The sequence below is a fragment of the Apus apus genome, chromosome 8 (genome assembly GCF_020740795.1).
Source record: "Apus apus isolate bApuApu2 chromosome 8, bApuApu2.pri.cur, whole genome shotgun sequence".
Lineage (NCBI taxonomy): Eukaryota > Metazoa > Chordata > Aves > Apodiformes > Apodidae > Apus > Apus apus.
In genome coordinates, this window is record NC_067289.1 from 16,471,439 (window position 1) to 16,497,322 (window position 25,884).

General features: G+C 39.4%; 2 protein-coding genes across 2 annotated transcripts in view; one reads left to right on the forward strand and one right to left on the reverse strand.

The window, feature by feature from the left end:
* Window positions 1-25,884, forward strand: part of PSMD1 (proteasome 26S subunit, non-ATPase 1) — a 72,268-nt gene that overhangs the window by 24,296 nt on the left and 22,088 nt on the right. The window contains exon 17 of the mRNA XM_051626793.1: window positions 23,099-23,213. Within this exon, the coding sequence (XP_051482753.1) occupies window positions 23,099-23,213 (115 nt within the window). The remainder of the gene's footprint in view (window positions 1-23,098; window positions 23,214-25,884) is intronic.
* HTR2B (5-hydroxytryptamine receptor 2B) lies at window positions 1,981-12,806 on the reverse strand. The gene is made up of 3 exons (XM_051626834.1): window positions 12,134-12,806; window positions 5,158-5,358; window positions 1,981-3,124 (listed from the first exon to the last, which is right to left on the reverse strand). The coding sequence occupies exons 1-3, from the start codon at window positions 12,447-12,449 to the stop codon at window positions 2,241-2,243; spliced, it is 1,401 nt and encodes a 466-aa protein (XP_051482794.1). The 5' UTR covers window positions 12,450-12,806; the 3' UTR covers window positions 1,981-2,240.

Here is a 25,884-nt window from a genome sequence, read left to right on the forward strand (position 1 = left end):
TTTTATTGTTGCTGACTAAAGTCAGTAACTGGAACATGTTGAGCTTCTATTTATTGTTACTAAAATTGAGAAATCTATATGCTGGCTTGACAAAGTACATCTTTGCTAGATGAAACTTTTTCAAGGATTGTTTCACGTTGGTGGAATGTAACCACTGATCACGAAGAGGCCTTGGAATTATTCTCTGTGGGACATGTAGAGCAAATTACTCCTCAGGTCATTGCTCATTGCAGACTGACAAGAATAGGGTCAGATAGAAGAGAATTAGGTTACCTCTTGCTCTTTCCAGCTGCTGTGAGCCAGCTGTGATGTTCCTGCTGGAAAGGGAAAATTTAAGTTGTTGCTGGAAGTAAGTGGTTGCTGCTTGCTGTATGAATGGTTTTTGTTTAATTAGCATGGATTTATTTAAGTAGCACAAGAGTTTTCAAAGATGACTGCTTCTTGCTCTCTGGCTGCTGGGAGATATCCCCTCAGGAGCAGCACTGTGCCTGTTTGCTACTTGGTGTTAGTCCTCAAGAAAGCTGGTTCCTGCATTGCAAAGGATTTGTTTCGTCTCTGTGTATGGATGTGAGTGTTTGCACTTTTACCTGGTTCCAGATGTCTGCTTTAGGTTAATGAAACACCAGCCTGTGGTGTTTTCAGCTACATAACTGGAAGTTTTGGCTTTTTAGGTTTGTTTTATTATTGTTCCCTTTTCCCTTGAGCTTCAAAGTAATCCAGATCTTATTAAAGGCTTCTGATTCTCAGATCTTTTTGGGTACAGGCATCTTTCACAGCTATAGCAATCCATCAATTCTGGCTTTCAACTACAGGATCCTCTTAAACAAATTTTGATTAACGAAAGAGGAGTAAGAGCAGTTAGAGCTTATTTGCTACCTTAAGTGGCTAGTGACTATCACTAGAAAGGGGAGGAGGGAGACAAATTACTCTTAAGTATCACAGAAGTATTTTTAATACTTTATCCTGGAACTCTGGCAGTTGTTATGTTAGGCTCTGTTTTGAACTTGCATATGTTTTAAAATAAATATATATAAATAAAAGTTGGAAGGACATTTTATCTTTAGTACTTTCTGTTCTGCAGATGAAAAAAATGTAGGCCTTTTGCTGTACATAATTTTAGTGTGTAACTAAAAAGTTCTGAAAATTTAAAAAATGAAAACAAAACCCAAACTGAAAATTTTACTCTAAAAGGAAACTGTCAAAAAAAACAGTGAGCTCATTGCTTACTGTAAGAACTCCACTACTTTGGGGAAGTCAGATTTACCTTCCCAAAGAGAGATGGCCTGAAACTGTCAGAAGTTCCTGATTTCCCAGATGACAGACTCTGGTAGCTTTTGTGGATTGTGATGAGTGATTCTTTTCTACGGAAAAGACCTGAACATCTGAGAGTGCAGACTGGGACCTGTGATCTTATGCCATTAGTTTGATGAAATTATTTTGAGTGAGGATGGACTATGGATGTGTGTGGGTCTAGAGAGCACTGTTGTCTCTGCTGTCTCTTGAACACTTGCTCCTATTTTCAAATGAAATAGCTATTCTATCTGTGATTTCTCTACTTTGTGTGAACTATATTGGCTGAGGGAAGGCTTTCACTGAAGTTCCAATGGTCATAAAAAAGGAATTTTGTTCATATAAATTAAAGGGATGCTCCAGGCACTGCTTGTCCTATTTTACTCATGATCATTGATGTGATATTGTCCAATTTTGGTAAAATGCTCTCATTTTCTTACTATGAAAAGACCAAAGGGCAGTTTCCTGTGATAAATCTGACACCACCAGGCTTATGTGTACTTGAGATTAATGGAGTTGAAATTTAAGTAGGTAAGAGGTTCTGCCCACCCTTACAGTAAAACCACAAAGGTTTAGTCATCTTGCCAGAGTGAATGTTAAAGTAATGTTTGTTTAGAGATGCTTTTCTTACAAAAAAGTAATTATTGTACTTTTAAGAGGCTAAAGGTTATGAGAACTGAAGTCGGACACACTGATTTAGCTTTTATTTATTACCCTCTTCCTGTAGGCTACAGTTGGGCATTAGTCATTTATCACAGCATGAAGTTGTGGTTGCCACCATGGGGTTGCAGTTAAAATAGAGGAGACTTTGGAGGAGAGGAATTAGTATAAATGTATAAGATATTGCTTGCATAAATAACATAAAACAATAGTATTTATACCCTCTTATAGCACAGATACTATAATGATACATACAGTAATACTATGTTATGGACATGGCTGTCATTCCACTATACATAGCTGACTTGTTCTTCTGTTTTATCAACTTCATTCTCTGTGAGCAGCAATGTATCCAGCAGAACAGCTGAAGATGTTTGGATGGGTGAGCTCCTCAGCCTCATTGGGCTCTGGTATATAATGGGGTTAATCCCATTTCTCATCCCATGCATGACAAAGAGCTTGGAATTTTCTGCCACAGAGCTTCTGAAAGAGATTCTGCTTGATCGCTTCTTCCAAAGGGCCTTGATAGGCTTTGTGGTCCGATAGTTGCAAGTGATATACCTGCTGAAGGCCTCCCTAAATGTTTTGTTGAAGAGTGTGTAGACAAGAGGGTTCACTCCTGAAGATACATATCCTATCCAAACAAATATCTCCATAAGCTTTTGAAAAACCTTCTGGTTGCAGGAGTTGCACAGAACTGAACTTATGTTGGTTATGAAGAATGGGCACCACATCAACAAGAAAAGAAAAAATACAATCCCCAGGACTTTTGATGCCCTTTGTTCATTGGTTATTGTTTGCATGGACTTCCTTCCAATTGTAGATGTTCTGCAGATAGGCACATCATTGGACAAAGTCTTGTCCCTTCTGGAGCCATTTAGCATGGCCACCTTTTCTGGTGAGGAGGCAGGTGTTACATCACGCTGAAACACTGTGGACACTGTTGACCAGGTGAAGCGCTGAGGTGGCTTGTTGATCAAGTAGGCCTTCTTGCGCAGCACTTGGATTGTCAGAAAATAAGTGACTACCATGATAGTGAGGGGAATGAAGAAGGCAGCCACTGATCCAAACAGAATGAAGTCATGAAAACGATCAGGCATCAGGACACATGTGATGTTTGTAGAGCTACTGTTTCCATCTTCAATGCCTCTGATAGGAACTGGAATAGCAATGCCTACAGGAGAAAAAACAAGGACTTCAGAGTCCAATTACTTGCAATCTCTTGTTTTGGGGAACTAAAGCTTCCGGGTCTCTAAAGAGCGAGCTCTGGAGTGGGCACAGGGTGACAGAGAACATGAATTGCTGAGATCATCATGTGGGTCATTGGGCAAACAGTACTTTGTGAGACTTGGCAAGCTCAGCTTAAACAGAGTGCCCTCTCCAAGGAGATTGGGCCTAACCCTGAGTGACTGAGGAAGCAGTATAAAGTTGCCAAATTCTCAAGTGTAAAACAGATTAATTGCTTTGACTTTAGTTGTTAGAATTAGCATGGTTTTTCCTCCAGTGAAATGTTTCCCTAATGCCATCTGCCTTTTCCCCCCCACACCCCCCTGAGGTAACCTTTTTACTTTTTGGAGGGCAGTTCTGTAAACCTTGTCTTTCCCTCTTATCTTAACCAAGTCAAATGACTGGACACAGCTGATTTTTTTCACCCTTCGTGACTCTTTCGTGTATACAAGTAGTTAAATAGATGCCAGAATTGTGCAGTGTGTGTTTGAGATGGATGTGTTGTTTAAAGTTTCTTGCATATTTAAGAGTGTTTAAATGAGGCTAGCTAGCTCTGTAATTCACCACTTTTTTTTTTTTTTTTAAAGTTAGCAGTCTTGTCTTTTAAATGAATTTTTTACAACCACTAAATTACAGTCAGCACTTTGTTTGCCAGTAGTCTGACATTACAACAAAAACAATAGGTTCCTTGCAGTCTGGTGAAGGTTATTTGTCTGAGGTTTCCTGATACCACCTAGTGAGATCTAGGGATTTACGGTATTCTTCTGCTACTCTCCTCACTGAACTTGGTTGAAAGCAGCAAGAGCAAAGTGGTTTACCCTTCAGCCACTTGATCTCCTTCTTAAGAAGAGGCACACCTTCAGATACAGCAAACATCCAAAATGAGGACTGAACCAAATTAACCTATGATTAATAGAACCATAGCTCAGCTGCCCGGTACTTTTGTGTTGGATAAGGAAGAAATTAGAAAGGGCAGCATTCATTAATAACAATAAATCAGGCATTAAAAGGTCCACTTTTAAGTGCCTTGTCATGGTAAGAGTTTCCTTTTTTTTTGTGATAAAATGGAGATGGCATCTCTTCTCCAATCATCACAGCTCTTCCAGAGTTTTTTTTCAAGTTGGAATTTTGTTTTAGGCATGTATGCATCAGCCAAGAAGGTTGTTGTATCCATTCTCCTATACATCATTGACCTTAAAATGCATCATGATTTTGTTCTTTCTCTTGCACATAGAGCATACAGCACAATGCTCATGGTTGCCTTCAGCACACATTCAGTTATTGGAATTAAATGTTTTCACCTTCTTTGCTCATTTAACATTTGGAGTTTCTTTTAAGCATAAAAGACCAGTGAGGTCCCACATCACACCACAGAGGGGCTAATACCATACAAGTTTATACGCTGGCATGATTTATATAATCTGTTTGAGGCTTGTTTTTGTTGTTGGGATTTTTTGCTTAGAATTTAGCCTTTCTGTGTGCTATATTGCCAGGGCATCTCAGTCTGCAGTGTGAATGTTACCAGCCACTCACTTATCTTTCAATCAGTTAACTTTTTTTACTTTCTTCATGGGACAATTGTAAGGCGCAGATTTTAGCACCAGCTACTCAAGGCTTAAAAATCATGTTTGAGATGGAATATACTACCACAGAAACATGAAATCTTGCTTTCCTAGGAGAGCTGCTATGCATGCAGATGTTGTCTTTTGTTTTTTGGACTCTTAGGACCACAAAGAAGAGTGATGTGTATCCCTACTCAATCTTTGCCCTTTCTGGTAAGCCTGATAAGGAGCGATGGTTCAGGCAGACTTTTATGATAAAGCTATATATGATCCAAGAGGTGGACCTAGGCCAGCTCAGGTTTTAGGGTCTGCTAATCAATAGATCTTGGCCAAATTTTCCACTTAGCTCAGCTTTCACCTACTGTTTTGGACACAAAAAGCTTCTGCATTCCTTTTCCAGTCTACAAATCTCACATACCTATGGAAATGAGCCAAACCACGATGATTTTGATGATTGTTGTAGCCCATGAATTGTACTGACTAGCCTGGATTGGCTTTTTAATCGCAATATAGCGGTCTAGTGAGATGGCACAGAGGTGCATGATGGAAGCCGTGGAAAAGAGGACATCAAGAAACAGCCATATAGGACACAGGGCAGCTGGAAAAGGCCAGGCATTGTCTGAAAGAGAACAGAAAATTCATTAGAATATGAGCTTTTCCAGAGTTTTCAGTGTGTGGTTTTCCCTTGGCATCAGTACCATTGAGAAGTTCGTAATACAAGAGCCACTGCCTTGGTTGGGTTTTGTCTTACTTTTTAGTTAGCTCCTAGCTGGTATGGTTGCTGCTATCATACTGATCAGGCTGTTTGTGTGTTACAGCCTTCTCCTGTCTTTTTGTCCTTTTTAGATCATAAGCTCTTTGTGACAAGCACTCTGGATAAGAAAGTTCTTTAAAAAACAGACCATGACTGTGCTTGGTCCTCACTCCCTGCTGTTAAATGATTAATTTCAGCAAGGTCTCCTTGATAGTCCTATAATTCAAGGTTGTATTATATTGAGATAATGGATAATAGCCGATATATTAGTCAATCATTGCAGAACCATGGTTGAATTTGAGTGGTGATCTTGAAGAATCTAGTTAAAACAGTTTAAAATTGGTTTCCTGTGTCACTTGAGCAGATACTCTTGAGCACTGATGTGGCAAAGCAGGGCTCTTGTATCTCAGTAATGATTTTCTAAAAATTAAAGGGCTTTTGCACATGTCTCTTTTTTCTCCTTAAGGGCAATAGTACTTGGTTTCTTACAGTAGTTATCTGTCTTTCATGTTTATTTTTGTAGCAAGCATAGGATCTGTCAACTGCATGGTGTCCGAGATAAATGTTTTGTAGTGTTCAACTTTCCAAAAGGCTGGTGTTTTCGAGAGGTGGGTCTCCCCATGCATGTTTGCAAATCAAAACCCAATGGACTTAAGTGAAACTGACCGCTGCTTGATTTTCACTCACAAAGAGTTTGTGTTGTAATCCAGTGCTAGCACTGTTCAACTTGAGATGGCTCCTTAGTGTTGTGTGTCTATAAATGTTCTGCAGTCCTAGGGAAGAACATGTGAACACAGAAGTTTTCTGCATTTTTAATGGTAGAAGTTGATCTACTAAATATTCTCCTTCCTTATAAAAATCAGCTGTACTCAATTAGTAGGCGCATTCATAGTATTGGCAGAGAAATCACTTCTTCACTGAATGATGATTAAGGGAAAAAAAAATATTTCTAGCAAATCAGGTTGGTTTTAATCTCCTTGCTCTGAATGAATAGATCTCTGTGCTGAGGATGCCAAACAACCAGGATTATTGTCATGCACAGTCTTACCAATGTGGTCATTGAGAATAAAACATTTCAGAATGTGACTGTTAGATGGAAATTATAACGGTGCTGTCTTGACTTGAATTATAAACTCTAGAGGATGGAAAAAAATTATTCTGCTGGGAAGCCTCACCGGCTAAACAAAGAGAATGGGTGGATGGATGGAGCCCTGAACTGAACTTGAAAGCAGCGGGCTTCAGGTATGGATGAGGTAGGCATTGAGGCAGAAGGGGAATAGGTGGTCTGTATTCAGATGATTAGCCAGTAAATTTTAGTATCTAGTTGCCCATTTCCTAAAATAGATGTAATTGTTGAAATCATGCCTCAAAAAAATTAATCTGTCAGGCAGGTACGAGGAAGTCGTTACTAGTATATTATGAAACGCTTACTCATCTTTAATTTTTCTATCTGCACTTTCATCTGGTAGTGTAAGGTATGATACCTTTCTGAAGAAAAAAACCGGAAAACCAAAATGTCTTGTGACTCATGAAACCAGCTGTTCAGAAACAAAAACACACAAAAAAAGACAAGTGTCCTGGTTTGAGCCAGAATAGAACCAAGACAAAATAATAGAGTTAAAAGAAATAACTTATATGATGGGCTTTAAAAGCTTCTGCTCACTCCAGAAAAATAAGATGGCTTCTTTTGACTATGGTGAAGAATTAGTTCAGATAAAATGTGAATAATGGAAAGTGTATTTCATATCTTGAAGGATGTCAGATAGTTGGATTTCAAGTGAGGAGTTAATACTTCTGTTGGAGGGTGCTTAAGTGCTGCTCCCTGGATTATAGCTGCATTGCTTTCTGGAGAATTACAGTGTGATAAATTGTTTCCTTTTGTTGTTAATTTATTCTTTGCAGAAGAAAACCCTCAAATATTTTGCAATGAAAAGCTCTTTCCTTTCTTTTAAATATAGATGGATTTAAACAGCTATGTGATGCAAAGCAACCTTGTACATTTTTGAGTCATAAGAGCTTTTGTTAGTTGATCAGTGCAACTGAACAGAGAAAGCTTTGTCTTTATTTTGGTCTTGTTTTGAACTGAGTGCAGAAGGCAGTAAGTTATCTCGTTCATGCTTATAGCACTATGTATTATATTTGTATGAGATGATGGTTTTATATCCAAACAAAATCAGAGTAGACTTTAAATTCAGTTGCTGGTAATAATTGAAGAATATGATTATTATTTAAACAAAACAAATATTATTAAACTGATACCTTAAAGTCCAGAAGAGTCGTGTAGTTGTCTAGGATTCATACAGTGGTGTATTTGCTTTTACTTATTTTGATTTGTTGGTAACACCTGTGTTAGAAACTCTGTACCTGGTGTTTGAGGGACTGCTCTGGGCTAAGATTTTTTGCTTTCCTGGTGGTCATTTTGTGTATCACTGGCCTATTCTGTTAGTTGGCTGTAGGGAAAGGGTGGAATAATAATTTCCCCTCAGGATTCAGGAAGCATCTCTGACCAACATGATAGTAACCTGCTTGCTTGTTGTCCTGCTTCTTAATTCAGACTGCAGGTAAAATAAGTACGTCCTGCCAAGCAGCAATACAATGCCATTAGCAGGTCTTGCTTAGTTTGGATTGTTATACATTCTGATGAGCCTAGTGTAGAGCCACACTGTTGGAGCAGACCAGAGCATTTATTGGGCTGACTGAGATTCCCCACCTTCTTTTTCCTTGGAAGTTGAAATTCTGATTTAAACACGGTAGAGGATTGGGTTTTTTAAATATCTGGCTTACCTGACAAATGTGCCTGCCTGAAAACTCATCTGGTTTCTCCAACTGTAAGGTGGTATAATAAGAGAAAAAGGTATTCCTCCTTCCTACAGACTTTGCCTTGGATCCTCCCAGTGCAGCAGCAGGGCTGCTATGGTGGATTATTTTTTCTTATTTTGAGTTAATACAAGATAAAATGCATATTTTAAGATTTGCTTTGCACCTTAAGAGTTGAGCTTTTACCAAAACTGTCTACCTTTCATGAACCTTTATTTAAGAAAAACTTGATTTATAGGAAATGCCTTGGAAATGTGTAATCCTTAAAACAAAGTATGGTACAGAAGAGCTGCTCCTGCTATAAACCAAAAAGGTTTTTAAAAGTTTGGGAGGAAGCACTGCTTGTGTACATGTGTGGGCATGATTAAGAGACACCATTAAATAGACTTTGAAACCGCTTGTTCTTCTGCTCTAAGGGTGACTGCAACATGTTGCCTGTAGAGGACTTTGTTGCTGTTAGATAATGATGCTTTTAGTGAGATGGAAATTGGATATGTTTAATCACAACCTGACTTAAGCCTAGGCTTCAGTCTTCAAATCCATGTGCCTGCTGTAGCCCTGGGGAGGGTGTTCACCCTCATGTCAGTGTGCAGATTCATCACACACTGTTCAGCACAGGCCTGGCCCTTCCAGGCTGCTGTTGTGCCATTTCACCCCCATGGCTGCCTGACTTTATTTCTCAGCTTCAACAGTAGTTGGTGACTGTCATGTACATTTTTTTTTTAATTTAGTCAAAGTAATTTTCTTTTTTTTAGAGTTGCTTTGTGAGGAATCAACTTTTTTTACTTGTATTTATATATGAGATTTGGAAAAGAGCCTTCAATTAAAGCGGTTTTCTCTGGTAGTTTGCACGAGCAAGAAGGGAAGATTTGCTGTGGCTTGTCATCAGTAATGGGGGAACATTAAGGTGGTGGTTGTTTCTGGAATATTTTAAAAATCATGGCTTGCAGCCATGATTGGCATTACCTTCTGATTTTTAAGCAGAATAATATCAGGAATAGATAATATATTTTAAAAGATGGTACATTCACAGTCTTCAAGTAACCCATAGCCCAACAAGCCATGGACAGCAGACTTCTGATCTCAAGTTTATTTGCTAATTTCACTGTCCAATGAATAGCGACATTTTTCCTTTCCTCCCATAATTCTGAGTGTAAGAAATTTGGATAACTCTTTTGAAAGCTAGATTTCAGAGAATGCAATTATTTCTTAATGTGCCCTCTTTTTTCTTTTTTTTTAAAGAAATTAGAAGAATTTAGCAAGCAATGATCTGTTTGTGTGTTCTGAAACTCACACTCCTAAATGAAAACGGCAGTGTGTGTTTGTACCAGACAACATTTTGGTCACTCTGCTGAGAAGAAATAAATCTGCTGCTCATGGTGTTGTACCTGTGAGCAAGTTACAAATTTATTTATTTTTAGAGGGGGCAGTTTTCTATTCCAGAGACAATTCTTTCTGAAGATTTTTCTGTAAGCTTACTGCCAGAGTTGGGAGCCAGTATCTGTAGAAGTTTTTGAATTTGAATGCTCTGTGACACATGTGTTTTTACAGTCAGAATCATGTAATGTGACTGCACTTCAGTTCACACCTTTTCCCTCAAATATTCTCTACATAATTAGATATCAGTCCCATATCAGAAGCATAATATTTGTATTCTCTATCTCGAAGCTGCACCCAGCTATTTCAATATTGTGGAAACATTCCTGTGTGGAAGTGCCAGGAGGCTAGATTTAATTTGCTCTCTGGCTGTCAGTGATTATTCTGTGTTCAAGTAGTTATCTGGCTAATGTAGCTTCAAGATTTAGACTTGTTATGTATTTAAATATCTGTTCTAGCTTCATTCCAGTAACTCCTCATGTTTTGTTCATGCCTTAAACCTCAGTAAACACCTCAGCATCTTCTCCCAGTCAGTGAAGAGGCAAAGCAGTTTTTCTGGTTGGCTGCCAAAAGGACTTGTATGCAAGAAATTTCAGTTTTAACCACTGCTACGTGGACGGCTGGTCACAATCAAATATAACTAATTTTGCTACTTTCTTGTAAATTTCCTGCAGCATGAAAGATGCTTTTGTTTGACTTTTAAGACTCCTGGCATGCTTTAAACTGCTGTAACCAGGGTTTAGCACTGGAACTATTGAAGATTAAGGAGCAGAAGTCTCATTATAAAAAGTTAAAAAGATTTCTTGGTTTAGCAAAATGAAAATAATAATAATAAAAATCCAAACCAAAAGAACTCCACCACCACCAAGAAACAACTTCACAAAATCCAGAACTTGCCTTCCCTGTGTATTGATTGTTAGTTGAATACTAGTACTTTTTACATTTATTTGTTTTATTATCAGTTAGGCCTTTGGCACGAAGTAAGCAGTTGCAGCATGTGTGTGTAAAAATGCATATATGTCTCTGTTTCTTGCCTCTACACACACATGTGCACATACATGACATACCAAATGTTTTTAAGTGACTGTTTTTTTCAAGTTAGAAATAACTGTCCTGGTCATGTATATTAATTTTTCTTTCTAAAAACTGTTGCTTGAAAAGAGGCTATTTTATGATCTCAACACTGAAATCTGACCTCCAATTCACACTCCTGTTCAGGGAGAAGCAGTCTGTCTCATACAGAAAGTCCATCTCAATGCATTTGTGAATAAACACATTTTATTAGTGAAACCAGTTATCTACAGAAAACTAAAGCTACTGATGGTCTTTCTGAAAGAAAGTTTATGATTGAGTTTGCTTGTTGCTCAGGCAACTCTTAGAGATTTAGCATAGGAAAAATGAACTCCCGCTGCCTTTCATTACTGCCCTGCCCCACCTAGGGTCCAGTCGTATCTGTACATTACAGATAATTGTGTAAATCTGTAAGTGTACTGAAAAAGGTCTCATGGATTTTTTTCCATTCATATTATACAAAAATAGACTATTTAAAATATATTCTCAAAGGAACCTTAAGAGTACAAGAGAGAGACTTGTCTGGAGCTGCCTCTGATTAGTTGTCAAAAGCGGTATCTGAAAATAAAGCTGGGCTCTTTATGAGCTCTCTTTATGAGAGAATATAAAAGTCATGCTTTATCATAATGACTAGCTAGAAAGAAAATGTCACATTCAATGTATGTTCATGTAAAAATATCTATTTTTTTTCCACATGAACCAGACTAACTGGTAAATCTGAGTCTCAAACATTAGGTAGATGGTTTGACATGGTACTTGGCTTGACAGATGAGTTAATTCTTTGGGATGCTTTATGAACCTGCTGCTTTCCCTAGGGTGAGAGAATATTGGTTTCTCTAGAACTGGTGCTGTTCAAGTTTGTTGTCATGGATGGTGCTGGAGACCATCTCTGACTGCTCATGGAGCCTGGAGTCAATACTAAGGTGAAATCATGTACCTGGCTCCTAGAAAGCTCAAAACCCATTCAGTGAACTGAGCAGGTAACTAGTCTTCAGTCATGTTTTTTAAGAGAAGCCTGCAAATTGTGTACTATCCAACAGAACAGATATGAACATTGTGCTGTTGTTAAAAATAATACTGCACTATACGAAATGTAATTTCCCATGTCCAGCTCCAATTTAGTATCACTAAGTTTCAGGTGATTTTTTTGAATGCTTTGTTTCAAAGGAAAGAATAAGCACAGTGGTTATACTTCCCATAAAGATATTAAGCTATATTAACCTGAGAGAGACAAAAGATTTAGCAGCCCTCATCCAAGTGATTTTTATTTTTTTTTTTAAATTATAATGGTGGAAAAGCAAATAGGTTTTCTGCATAAATGAGACCTACCCAAATTGTACCCCATATATTAGCCTCATGAAACAAATGTACTTACCAAATAATATTGTGAGAAGGGCAATCGGCATCACAAACAGACCCACGAGCAAATCTGCCACCGCCAAGGATGTCAAAAAGTAGTTGGTAGCATATTGTAATTTTTTCTCCAGAGACACTGCCAGTATGACAAGTATGTTCCCCCCAATGGTGGGGATTATCACCAGGAGGATCAGTAAAGCTGACCAACGCACTTGCACTTTGTTTCCTTGTTCGTCACCTGGGTAGTCCTGCTTGGGCTCTCCTGTTACTGAGAGAGGCGACAAAGATCCATTGCCAGCTCCAGACCCGTTCAGGAAATGTAAAGGATGGGACATTTTTGTGTCCAGCAGAATGTATTCAGGAGCTGTATTTTGCACAGGAATTGCAGACGGTGTAAGAGTTCTCTGTTCCTCTCTGGTCCAGGATGGTCCTGAAGAAAGGCCAGCATGATCAGTATGGTAAACTGGTCATCTGCTATTTTGAGATATAGTAACCATGTCGGAGCTGGTATCCAGTTTTTTTATCCTTGCCTTATTGACTGCAATTAGGTCTTAAAAATGAAAGTCCTGTCTTGTGTCCATCTCTGGTTGGTAGGGGTCAGTGGTCTGGTCTCCCCTTTATAGCGAGGTTCGGGTTTCAGAAGATTTTAGGAGACAATTCAGTATCTGTGAAAAGTAAGCAGTGTATTATCTTCCCCCTGTTTTATTTTAAATTTCTTTCTACAGCAGTAAAGAGTGATTAATTTAGATAGATGCTAAATGATTCCCTTTAGATACGGTGTATGTAGATTTGCTCCAAGTACAAACTGATGCAAAGGCAGTTGGTGGCGTTGTGTATATGCAACTCCTCCTCTCTCGAGTGTCTAATCTCCAGCAGCGTGTGCGTAGGCAGACAGCAGTTCCCATATTTCCCCTTATTAAGAATCCTATTTCTCCACAGCGGGTCACCCCCAAAATATCTTCAGAAATTATGTATGAGGTTTCCGTTTTAATGTCCACAGTTCCTCATCTGTCAGGTGAGGGTCAGGAAGCTGTAGACAATAAAACACTGATGACAGTCTCAAGGGGACAGTAAAGATTTATGGAACTGTGAGACATCTAAATTTACCCATTACTTGGAGGGGGGGCAGTTAGTAAGCCACTTGTTTTGGTAATCTGAGCAGGGCTTTTATTAAGCACAGCCTTTTCTCTCTCTTTCTCTGTCTGGCAACTCTGCTGAAGACTTAACGCTTACATTTCCCCTCTCAAGCAGAGACTATAACAGCTGTCCCGGAGTTCAGCTGAATGAATGCTCAGTTACGGAGAAGATTTGATGTGTTGTAATTTTCAGGTGAAAAAAGCCTTACCTCTTTCTCTTGCATTTTAGTAGAGTTCACTTTGCATCCAGGGAGATCCTTTGTAATTTTCATCACGTGGTGGGTTTTACAATAAGGTTTTTCACTACCTTCTGGAAAAAAAAAGTTGTTCATTTGGTTTTGATTTTTATAATTTTTCTAAAGCTTGTCTCTTTGTGTGCTTTTGTTAGCATGTGTTCTCCTAAGACCAAGGATAAAAACTTCTGATTTGGGAAAACTATTTCTTACTCAGGTATTTTCTCTAACTCTTGAACAGACGACAAGAATCGCTCTTGCCACATTTTAAAAAGATAGAAATAAGGCTGTGTTCTTTTCTTGCTGTTCTTTCTCTTCCATTCTTTCAATTATTTACTTAAGTGATTTGCAGTTTTCTTTCTTCATTAGCAAAGCTTGCAGTGTGCTGCTACCCTTGTTTGTTGATTGACTAATTCCGGTGTTATCCAGCTCCAGTGCTTGAAAAGCAGGGAAATAAATGAGTGGGGTTTGGCTGGAAAAGAGCCAGGGAGAGTTGATTGCTTCAGTGCTCTCATGCTATAATATGTGCTCCTTGTAGCTGTATCAGGATGTGCAGATCCTGTGAACGATACTTCCATGCTACAGTATTGCAGCTATAAGCATCATAGTGTGTGTTTGCCTGTGCTTCTCTGTCTCTCTCTTGCTCACTCTTCTGGACGGAAGCATAGTTAACCCTGAAAAGTTCTGCTGCCCTATAAACACTCCAGTTTCTTTATTGAATAATTTTATAAAAGTATTGTCTGGCACAATATTTTAAGTTCATGTGCTGTTACTTTAATCCTTTCTTCATGCAGCTGCTTTTTGAGTGTTCTCTTTTGTTACCTTCCAACTTTCAGTCAAATGTGTGTATGTCTTAGAATTCCATATTAAAATGGAAATAGGGTTCATTTCCAAGGATGTTAGCTGGACAAGTGTATAACAGCGAACATGAGTTTAAGGCCAGAAGAGACCATGAGATCATGGTCTGACCCCCCTGTATGTGAGTGGTCATTGCATTTCATGATTTGTTAGGGCTTACCAGGCTTGAGCTGGGTAGGGTCCTCAGTGAACTGTGAATCAATTTATATTGGTTAAAAAAAAATAATTAAAAAGCATGAATATCTTTAGGATACAGCTACGTTGGGGGCAAAGAGAGAAGACTTCTGCCAGAAATTATTAGAAATATTTGACCTAAAGTGCGTTCAGATCATACAATAGAATTTCCAGAAAAATAGTTCCTTGTTTTTTCCTGTTTAAAGGAAACCTTGGTAAGATTCCTTGTCGTATTCATTTGCAATTGACTTTTGATATATTTATTCTTCAGAAAAGTATATATTAGGAAATAAAGATTAATCCAGCTATGGTAATTCTGTTTCCTTATCTGACCACCTCCCCATTGTTAGTCCTGACAGTACTGAGAGAACAGAGCACATAAAAGCATACAAAAATCAAAAAACAAGAGTGGACAGTACTGTCTTGGGCTGGTGAGCATTTGGATTCAGTTTTCCTTAAGCTCAACTGTGTCTAATAAACTTACATTTTATTTTATGAAGATTGGAGGCTCTTCTGGCATTAATCTAACTGTACTTGAAGTCTTTACCGAAATTTCTGTTGGATTAAACACAGCTAGTGTTCTGTCTTTCTGATTGTATAGATGAAGCTTGTTTTCCTTCATCATTAACGCTTGAGCTAGTTCCTTGTTGAAAGGTGACTGGAATTATTACAGCTTTCTGGAGTAATTGGTAGTGTATCTGAACCATAAATGGAACAAAAAAAATGTGCTGGATTAAAACCATGAAAGTACAGTAAAAGATAGATGAGTCCTTTAACTTCAGTGGTCTGCTTGTGGGTGTATGCCATGTGCACATCTTCATATTACATATCGGAATTTAAAGAACAGAATTAAGACTTCTGGGGAAAAAATAGTCTGCATCTATCAGGACCATCTGCTAATCATCAGCATCAGTTACTGATCGAGCTGTGTTGGAGCTGGTGTGTTACCTTGAAAGAGGGTGGGTTTTCTACTTTTCACACAATCTCTTTTCACAGCACGATAGATTGTACCTAAGTCACCTCAGTGTAGAAATATCAGAGTTATAGAAGTATAATTTTGTCAGCTTGAGTTCTGTGTTACCTCTATAGGTAACACAGGTTGTTACCTCACAGATTTTACACTCAGAGAAGCATCACTGTTGGTTACTGCAATAAAGGACTGTTTTGGCCAAAGTGAAAATCAAGTGTTCCCACTTCTCTGGAATGTCTCAGTGGATGTTAAAAACATAATGTATATGACAAAATCGTCTCTTTAGCCACTAGGATGGCTAAATTTAAATAAATTGGGAGAGGGGAGGCACCTTGATGAATCATGGAATCACTTAGGTTGGAAAAAATCTTGAAGATCATTGAGTCCAACCATTAACCCTATTCTGCCAAGTCCAGCACTAAGCCATGTCCCCAAGTGCCACATCTAGATGACTTTTAAATGCATCCAGGGATGATGACTCAGCCAGCTCCCTGGGCAGCGTGTTCCAATATCTGACAACCCTTTCACCTAATGTCTAGTCTAAACCTCTCCTGGTGCAGCTTGAGGCCATTCCTCCTTGTTCTATCTTCAGTTACTTGTGAGAAGAGACCAGCCCCTATCTCTTTACAACATCCTTTCAGGTAGTTGTAGAGGGCAATGTGGTCTCCCCTCAGCCTCCTCTTCTTCAGACTAAACAGCCCCCATTCCCTCAGCTGCTCCTCATAAGACTTGTTCTCCAGGCCCTTCACCAGCTTCATTGCCATTCTTTGGACATTCTCCAGCATCTCAATGTCTTCCTTGTATTGAGGTGCCCAAAACTGGACACAGTATTCAAAGTGTGGCCTCACCAAGGCTGAATACAGAGGGACAGTCACCTCCCTGGTCCTGCTTGCCACACTATTTCTAATAGGTGGTCTTCTTGGCCACCTGGGCACACTGCTGGCTCATATTCAGCTGCCTGTCAATCAGAACCCCCAGGCCCTTTCTGCTGGACAGCTTTCCAGCCACTCTTCCCCAAGCCTGTAGTGTTCTATGGGGTTGTTGTGGCCCAAGTGCAGGACCTGGCATTTGGGTTTGTTGCAGCTCATACAATTGCCTCCCTACCCTGAGGCAGATCAACACTCCCTCCCAACTTGGTGTTGTCTGCAAACTCATTGACAGTGCATTCTATCTCCTCATCAAGATCGTTGCTAAAGATGTTAAAAAGAAATGGTCCCAACACTGAGCCCTGAGAAACCCCACTTGTGAGTAGCCACCAACTGGGTTTAACTCTGTTCACCACCGCTCTCTGGGCCCAGCCACCCAGCCAGTGTCTTACCCAGCAGAAGCACCAGCTGGGGGCTGTAGATTGCTCTGATGAAAGCTGTATAAACACGTTCATATCTAATTGAAAAATCAAATTATTACTTTAAAATACAGATGGAAACAGTTTTCTTAGGAACTGACAGAGGAAGCTGATACAAGTGTAGCTGCACGTAGGCTTGCAGAGCATATATACGTGCTTGTTTGTTTTCAGATGGCTAAAAAACTTATCTGCCTTTCGTGATGTTCTTTGAACTTTCCTGGGTTTGAATAATTTCTCAGAAACACATCCTCCTGTGTGTCTTTTACAGATCTGCAGCAGGTTCTTCACTGAATGCTTCTGGCCAGGCTTTTTGTGCAAGCCACTGGTCTGACCCCACACCTAGTTCCTCTTCTTTGTTAATGTGCATTAAACCCTAAATCTTGCCAGACCCCACTCCTGCTCCACTATAACCAGAGTATTTGAACCATGCATAGATTTTTTTTTTTTTCACCCCTTGCTGCAATTTCTGTTTTCAAATTTCCAATACTATTTTCTTTGAATGGAGCCACAGCTACACTAGGCATGAGCTGACAGTGGTGACAGTGTTGTTCAGTCAGTGCTTATCCCTCAAGTCCATCATCTGTGCCTGTTGGCAGCACTCGGGCTCATCCTCCTGGCAGTGGGAGGCCTCCTAGAAGTTCTCATTCTCTACCAAGTCTTGCTCAAGCAACCAGGAGGCATTTCAGGGAAAAACATTTTGGAGAAGGAGGCTGTGTTGCACATGGTGTTAGTTACAGGAAATTCCTGGCAGGGGAATAGTTCAGATCCTTTTTGTCCAGAGAGAAAGAGGCGGGGTTTGCATGCTTAGTCTACACTGAAATATGTCAGTTCGTTGCATTTTTCCCTGCAGTTTTACCATGTATTTTCTCCCCTCTGCTACACTAACCCCCTTCAGCAATTACTGTAAATTGTGCAGTTAGAGATCCTCATCCCTCCTTTATTAATTCATCCATGGTTGACATTAAACTAGAGTTAAGTTGGTTGTTTGTTTTTTTCATTTGTCACTGCATTGCCCAAGCAACTTGTGGAAATAGTTCTGTATCAAATGATTAATTCATGTCCAATAGTTTAGCAAGTTATAAATATTTAGAATAATTTTGAAATATGACTGAGGAGACTTAATGAGGAATTTAAAATATATATTTGACATTGTTCTTTCATTTTCTGACATTTCATTTTTCAATGAGTTGTAAAGTCCTTAAATATTTAGACTAAAAAAATTAAGTGTATATTAGTGATGCTTCAGACACTTCCATTTTTAGTCTCAATCACAAGATCATTGTGATGGTTTATTTTCAGTATTATCTGTATTTCCTTATATATGTACACAGGGTTTCATGAATAAATATAGCTGAAATATAAAGAGAAGTGCCAATAATCCTTTAACCTTCAAGATGTGCAACTTACAGAACTGGAAATGAAATCCAAAAAGGTATTTGGATGTGATTCTAACTGGGCTGTGATCTAAGAAACTAAGTGGAATATGCTTCAAGATATGGCAATCTGAGTTTTTAATTTATCCTATGGCAGTGTTGCATGCCTCTTGGAAAAAATAAATATTAAAGTGGACTGTTAAAGAGTAAACATAACTAACAATGTTCCTCAACTTTCAGTAGTCCAGTAAGGCTGTTGTAGGCAAAGCCTACCAAGAATTACAGTATCTGCAGATGTTGCAGTTGTAACTACTTGCAGAAAAAAAGACTTTATGTTCCTTACAGATTTCTAATAACGCTGCTGTAAGAAACACGGTGAAAAGGAAAAAGGAAATACAATTTCAGGGTTCTTTGCAAATGATGGAGAACCTTCCTGGTCAACATCATGGATTGAAAGGAAAACTGATCACCTTCCATGTCCAGCTGATCTGGTTGGGTTTTGTTCATATTTTGTTCATAACAGTCAACATTCTGGGTTTTGTTTTGTTAATTTTTGCATTGAAGGCTTAAGTAAAACTTTCTTTCCTCTCTTTTTGGGAGTAATGGAGATTTCAAAACTTCCTTTGATTTCCCAGAAGTTCTAGAGCAATTGTGCGGGTGTTTAGGCAGCTCCTTTGTGTTCTCTCTGGTTCCTGTTTCCATGAAGATTCAGAATCCTTAGCTGCATAGGGTGGTTTACTCACCGCTTGGTGAGTAAAACTAATAAAATGAGAAGTCTTGCATTTTGCTGAGAACCTCCCATTACTGTCTTGGTGCATCTTTCATTTTCTTTATGACTTCTGAAAAAAACAAGCTGGATCTTGGAGGAAGTCCTTCATCTGCAGCCCATTTATCACAACAGTAAAACTTACCCTGCTTTGGGGTGGAAACAAAGCTGTAGCTGAATACTGTATTGAAATTCTTTAGAAGAAACTTTTAGGCTTTTTTGGCTTTCTTGATTAGTGTTGTTTCCTGGTAACAGAAGAAAGTTGCAGTTAATTGTGATGTTGAGTTTTTGTATATGGGTCAGGGTTCACTGACATCTGTGTTTTGACGGCTTATCTAGGAGCAGTTGAGCAATTTTCAGATTTAAATGAAGGAAATAATCAGATTGTTCTTTTGTCATTGTTTTGCTGTTGTAGTAAAATGTAATTGCAAAAGCGAGCTGCTTGAGCAAAGACAGTGTTAGGAAAAAAGGAAGGAACCAGTACATTAAAGGTAATTTGGATTTTAAAAATAGACATTGTCTATCTTTCTAAGATATACAACCCAATTTAGAGACATGCCTTAGGCTTTAATGTAGGAATTTTTAGATGAAATTACTGGACTGTGTTATGGGAAGGTCAGACTAGAAGACTATGGTACATTGCTTCTGTCCTCAAAATATATTAAGGATACTTCAGATTTAGAATTTCTACTATGACATTTAAGATGGGGCCAAAATTGAGTCTGGAGATGAAATTTCTTCCCCCTAAATCTCCAAATGTTATCCTGGTATTTCATGTGATGTTATCTTCTGTGTGTCACTCTTAGTAAAGACAAGTGTCTGTATTAGGACTGGTTAGGACTAGCCTGTTGCTGAGTGTGACTTTAGAGAAACCATTTTTCTTTTTAGTAGTGTTCTTTAGTTTTCTCACACTCTTTGTTGCTTCTCTCCCTCTTCCACCAGGGGTTTCTACTCAGTGACCACATTGATTTAGCCCTCAGCACAAAGAGTGGTGGAGGTCGAGGTTTCCAGCAGGGTGACCAGAGGGATGGGCTTGGTACCAGTGAAGTGGAACCTTCCTCTGTCAGCAGCAGGATTGCCCCTCCAGTGTGCAGAGTGTCAAGGCAGCAGCTCATGTGGTTGTGCTCTAAGAGAAGGGTGAAAGCCTTGGAACAGGTGGAGGAGGATGTGGTCATGGTTTAATCATATTTCCCAACTGAGTTACCAGTTGGAAGTAACGCCACGGGACCCTGATTGCAGCCTGTAACTGCTTACAAAGACTTCTCAATTTTTCTTTTGATCACTTGACAGGATTGGTTTGCATTTTACAAGTTTTATTTAGGGTGGGTTTGGGTTTATACGGACAAACCTTTGGCAACAGCATGTAGGACTTTGAAAAGCATCTCAGTATTAAAGTGATCAAGCAAATGATATTGCTTAAGCATTGATGCCAACAGTGCTCTTGTGTACAATGTTCCTCTGATAATCATTTTTACAGTGCTCTTTCTCTCCCACGTTCCTTTTGTGATTCTGCCTTCTAGTTCTCTGTTAATGTGCGAAGATGTTTTCTGAAGATTGCAGGTTCTGGAAGACTGCATTACTGAGGAAAGTGGTGGGATCTGTTAAGTAGCTTTAACTCCCAAAGTGGATTTACTGAAGGCACCCTCCTATCAAAATGTTTGACCATTTAATGGATAGCTTTCAAAGAAAAGCATTTAAAATAATGGCCACAAATAATGTAAATCTGGCGAAGAATTCCAGAGTCAATTAGTGTACATTAATCCTGATTTTATGATAAAAACTATTGGCACTTCTGGATTTTCGGGCATAAAGATGTGTCCAAGTTAATGCTTCTATAAAATCCAACTTTCTGAAAAGGAATCTAATGATTAATGCTTCAAAGTGCATGATCACATCTTTGCTATAAGATGTTTTTCTCTGCCTCACAATCTGCCTGTTTAACATTTTGCTGAAGTAAAGCAAACATAAAGGTGTTAAGAGTCTTTGTGCAAGAGCTTAAGTCTGCTGTGCAGCTGAATGCTTGGGCTCATTTATTATAGGATTAGTGACTCCTGGTCTTCACATCAGCTCAGTTTAAAAAAAAAAAAAAATCATTGTTGGCATCAAAGCTGTTATTTGAGCAAGAGGCTGATAGGTAGTTTTAAATGAGTCTTAGTTAATAATCTTCAGTTCTGCTTGTTTGCAGGACAGAATTGTTCCATTTTCGAGCTCTTCCTCCTTCCTTAACATTTGTCATCATGACTGCGTCTTTGAGGCAGCAGAGTTTCCAGCAACTTTGTGTTTTTTCCTCTCTTTTATGTGCTTCTTTTTCTTTGCTATTTGGAGGAGATTCCTTTGTAAGGGGGTGGTGGTAGATGGGATTCTTTCCCCGCACTGATATTTTAGGAAAACTCATAAAGAAGCAGATGACTGGGCGCAGGGGTGAAGTAGGAGATCAGGGTACTTGCTGCCTTTACTGCCAAAGTTTTGAATAGTCTGAGACCTGGCTGCCTTTGGATCCCCTCAGCAATGCTGGAGGAGGACTGGAGCCGATGTGGTGGTGGTGCCTGCCTGTGATCAACTGGGGTAGAAGAAAGGAGTGTAAAGAGGAGTTTAGGACTGGTTATCAGAGGACACTATGGGGAAGTGTTGAAATGGGAAGAGATAATAGCTAGAGTAGAAACCAACCAAAGTTGGAGCATACTTTATAGTGGTTTTTCTACCTTTTGAGTTGTTGAGTGCTTTGATAGACACTTAATGATCATAGATGATGCTATAATTCCTGTGTACAACATATACTGCCACCACCCTCCGTCTTTCAGTGTAGCAAACTAAAAACAACATTCATTTGGCTCTTCCTTTGTATGTTTCAGTCTGAAATTAGTTTGTAGTCAAAGTAAATGGCTTGTGAGACTGCTCTTAGGATTGTGAATGTGACAATTAAAAAACTGTCTGCAAGACAGAGTGAGAAGGAGTGGATAACCAGATGATGTGCATTTTGAAAGCAGAGATAATTAAATCACTTGCAATTTACAGTTTCTCATCTTTCTTTTCCATGATCATGTTCTTGCCAACCACATTCCTGCATCGGTCTTGTGTTCATGCTGTCATGAGATTGGGTAGATTTAACAGACTAGCTGTGATGGATGTGCTTGCCATGCCTAGGAGTTCAGAATACAGACTTGTCTGATGCAGAGATGGTTATTTTACAAACAGTTGTGTCTTTGCTGCATTAGAAATGCTGTCAGCGTATGATACTATGATGTGGCTTGTGTGGCATCAGAATTAATGGAGTGATAAACAGGACTACAAAGACAGGAGGGAAATGAATGTATCCACACCTGTGAGTTCTGCCTTACTTCAGAAAGGCTCAGAATTCACAAGACTCTGCATTTGCAACGTGTGCTTCTTGCTGTAGGAAATAAAGGGTTCCCTTTCAGCTCCCCAAGCACTGGGCTAGAAGTCCTGTTGCTGTAGTGACCAACAGGACACTGCTTCCCAGCTGGCAAGGCATGGAGCATATACTTCCATTTTAGATGGCTTAGAAGGCAGCAACATCACAGCATGCTTTTGTAAGGAGGCAGCACTAAACATTGCTAATAAACTGGCTGGAAGTGTGTGTTGTATCAGCATTCCCTCATGTGCTTTGATTTACAGCAGTAGGTGGGGGTGAGGAGGAGCCAGCAGAAGCAGTGATTGCAAATGGGAGTTTGGGACCCATCAACCTTGAAGGCTGATTGAATACTGGAGTTGCGTATTTTGTCTTCTGATGAGAGATTAACTACTGTGTCTCATGGAGAGTAAACCTCCACCAGTGGGAAGTCTGTCACAACAGTGTGATTTCCAGAGATAAAGACCTCAGTCTCAATAGATGTGTAGTTCTGCTGGATAATCTTTAAAAAAAATCTGAAAAGAAAGACTTAGTGGGACCTGTGTGATACCTGCAGTGATAGGGAAGCTTATTCATTTGTGCATTTCCCTGTTCTCCTCTTAGTCCATTTGTTCCACCCTTCTGGTTATGTTTTGAGAAATGCAAAGTGTACCGTCCGGAAGGACAGTTTCAAATTTTCCCATATGAACAGAGTGAAGCCTCCATATTTTGAAGAACAACAATAATAAACAACATTCTTTCCCCCCCCCCTTTCTTTAGGACTCCTGAGCAGTGTCCGAGCGTGGTTTCCCTGCTGTCAGAGAGCTACAATCCCCATGTGCGTTACGGGGCTGCCATGGCTTTGGGTATCTGCTGTGCAGGCACTGGAAACAAGGTGAGGACCAGAAGCATCTGTTGCCAAGACTGTTTCTGCTGTCCCTGCCAGAGGGATATTTGTGGGGCAATGTCACACACACAGATGAGATTTCTCACACACGTACACTGCTAACCAGCTGGAATAGAGCAGTACTTTAAATCTTTAGCTGTCCTGGGCATAGAGATTTCCTGCTTATACAGAATAGATAAGTAGAAGAATGTTTTTGTACATTATTGCCACATTCTTGGAATTTTGTCTTCAAAAGGTTTCGTAGAGTTATCTTACTGTCAAGTTGCCACTGAACCTTAAATGTATATTGAGTAGTCCAAAATCAATACTCCTTTGACCTTGGGGTTGATCTTTCACAGATTGCTTTGGGAGAACAAGGGAGTGCTAGTGACAGGAAAACAGTGTGTGTTTTGCATAACTTCTAACTCCTTTCTTCTTTCATGTGCTACACAAATTGTCAAAGATCATGTAGTAAAGCCATGTGCAATGAAAATTAATGACATTTACTGTAGTTTCAGGTGTGTAATTCACAGCTAGTAAATTTTATTATCATGTTGTGTCATTTAAGGGTAATTCTCACAGATTTTATCAGGGACCTTTTAGAGTAAAAGAATTCCCACTTCTGCATGTGGGAATTGAATGCTCATTGGGACAAGCAACGGGTAAACTAGAGGATAATCTTTCTCTATTCACCCACTTGTGTATGTAATCTCTATTGGTACTGAATCTTATTTTCAAAACAGGTGCACAGACTGTCCATATGGAAGTAATATTTCATGCTTCCAAGTTTTTGTTAAATCTCATCCTTACCTGTATGATCCCTTCCTCAACTAGTATTAAAAACTTGGTTTGTGGCTCTTGCAAGTGAGTGTTCCCTGGCCTGTCACTTGTGTGAAATGCACAGAATGCTGACACGCACTGCCTGCTTCTTAAGTATCTGAAGCATGCAGACTGGAAAGCAAACTGAAAATTCTATTTTTATCTAGGTTGCTTTGTTCTCAAGTGGAAGGTGGAATCAAGGAGCTAATTATTTTTAACCTGTTTTATCTGACAAGTTGATTTAAGTGGAAATGCTTTTAGTCACAAAAAGAAGCCTGTTTTATTTCCAGATACATTGTGTGACAAAGACCTAAACCATCTGATTACATAGACATGCAGACATGTCTTCCAGAGCTTATGTTCATAGTAGGTTTTGAAGGCCCAGAAATAATTAACTTTGAAGATCAGAAAGTTCAGCATTTGTCATAGTGGATGTTCCATACATGGTAGTAAATGAGTGCCAGAGAATGGATGAGCCACCTTCAGGTGGAGAAGCACAGCCTCCAGGATAGCCCAGTTGGCAAAAACTGTCTAAGCGAAGGCATGATGTTATTCTAGAAGTGGGTTTTGGAAATAGTGTTTTGTATAAAATCAGATTTTTTTAAAAAGGCCTCACCCTAACAGAAGTAACACTGAGAGGAGGCTGTGCAGGGGGGCTCATGCACTCAGCTGCATTTGCTTGTGTCCTCAGTTTAACTATGGGCAGGAGTTAACTCCATACAAGAGACTGCCAAGTGATCCCATCAGGTTTCTGTAATCAGAGAATCACGTCATAGATTAAAAGAGCTCTTCGAGCTTCTTAGGGTGGATGGCTGCTCTCTCCCCTGTTAAAAAGAGTATCTATCTAGCAGCTTGCTTCACATGCCATTTCAGAGTGCTTTTACAAGACCTCCATGTTGCCACAGTCCAAACTGCCCATGGCTGTACATACTGCTATCTGAGGTTTATTCTGCTCAGCTCTGGAGTGTGTGGTTGCTGAAGGCTGGCTGAGCCCACTGACACCTTGCTGCTGTTGGAGCAAGGTAGTCTTGGTCCCTCCTGCCACCTTTTGCTCTGTCTTGCACCCAGCTCCCTGGTGAGCTGATTCAGACATAAATTTACAGAAAAGTGACCCAGATAACAACAAAAAAAAGGGAACATTCTCTGGTGAATTATTCTGAGTGAGATAAGGGCTGCAGCTCCACAGGGAAGGAGGAGGGCTGCATACCTGAAGGGAAAGTGAGGAAGAGAGGGATCTCAGTGGTGGTAGTGGTGAGTTTAGATGAGCTCAGTTGTCCAGTGTAATGTGTGCTGAGGACCTTGTACGGTTAGAAGTGAATTTGTGTTTGTAGTAATTCTGTGTATATTTAAGTCATGGTTTGCAAAGCAGCGAAACTGTAAATGGATATGAAAACATGTTCCTAAAGAGATAATTTAGTCTGAGATGCCTGCAAATTGCCCTTGTTGTTCTTGGGTACATCTGAGCATCGTTTGTTACAACAGACCCTCTTGGATCAGTGACTGCATTGAAAACAATGCTTATTGATAAGATCATTGTGGATCATGTTCCTTTTGTGTTTAGCTGGGTAGTGGCTGAATTGGAAGAAGCAGCAGAGTATTTTGAAATGTTTTTAAAACCTAGATTTATTATGTGGATGTTCAGAGGTAGCCCCACTTGACGTAGGTTTGAAATGAATACTTTAATGTGATGCTGAATGTTACAGGTTCTAACACCAAAGTGTAAGGCAAAGAATTTGGGACCTGGATTGTTTTACCATCTTATTCTCTAACCTTCAACCTGTTGTTTGATATCTCTGGTTCATTTGCTCCTTACACATGAAAGGAAGGTAATGCTGATGTGTTTTGTTAGGAAGAATGGCAA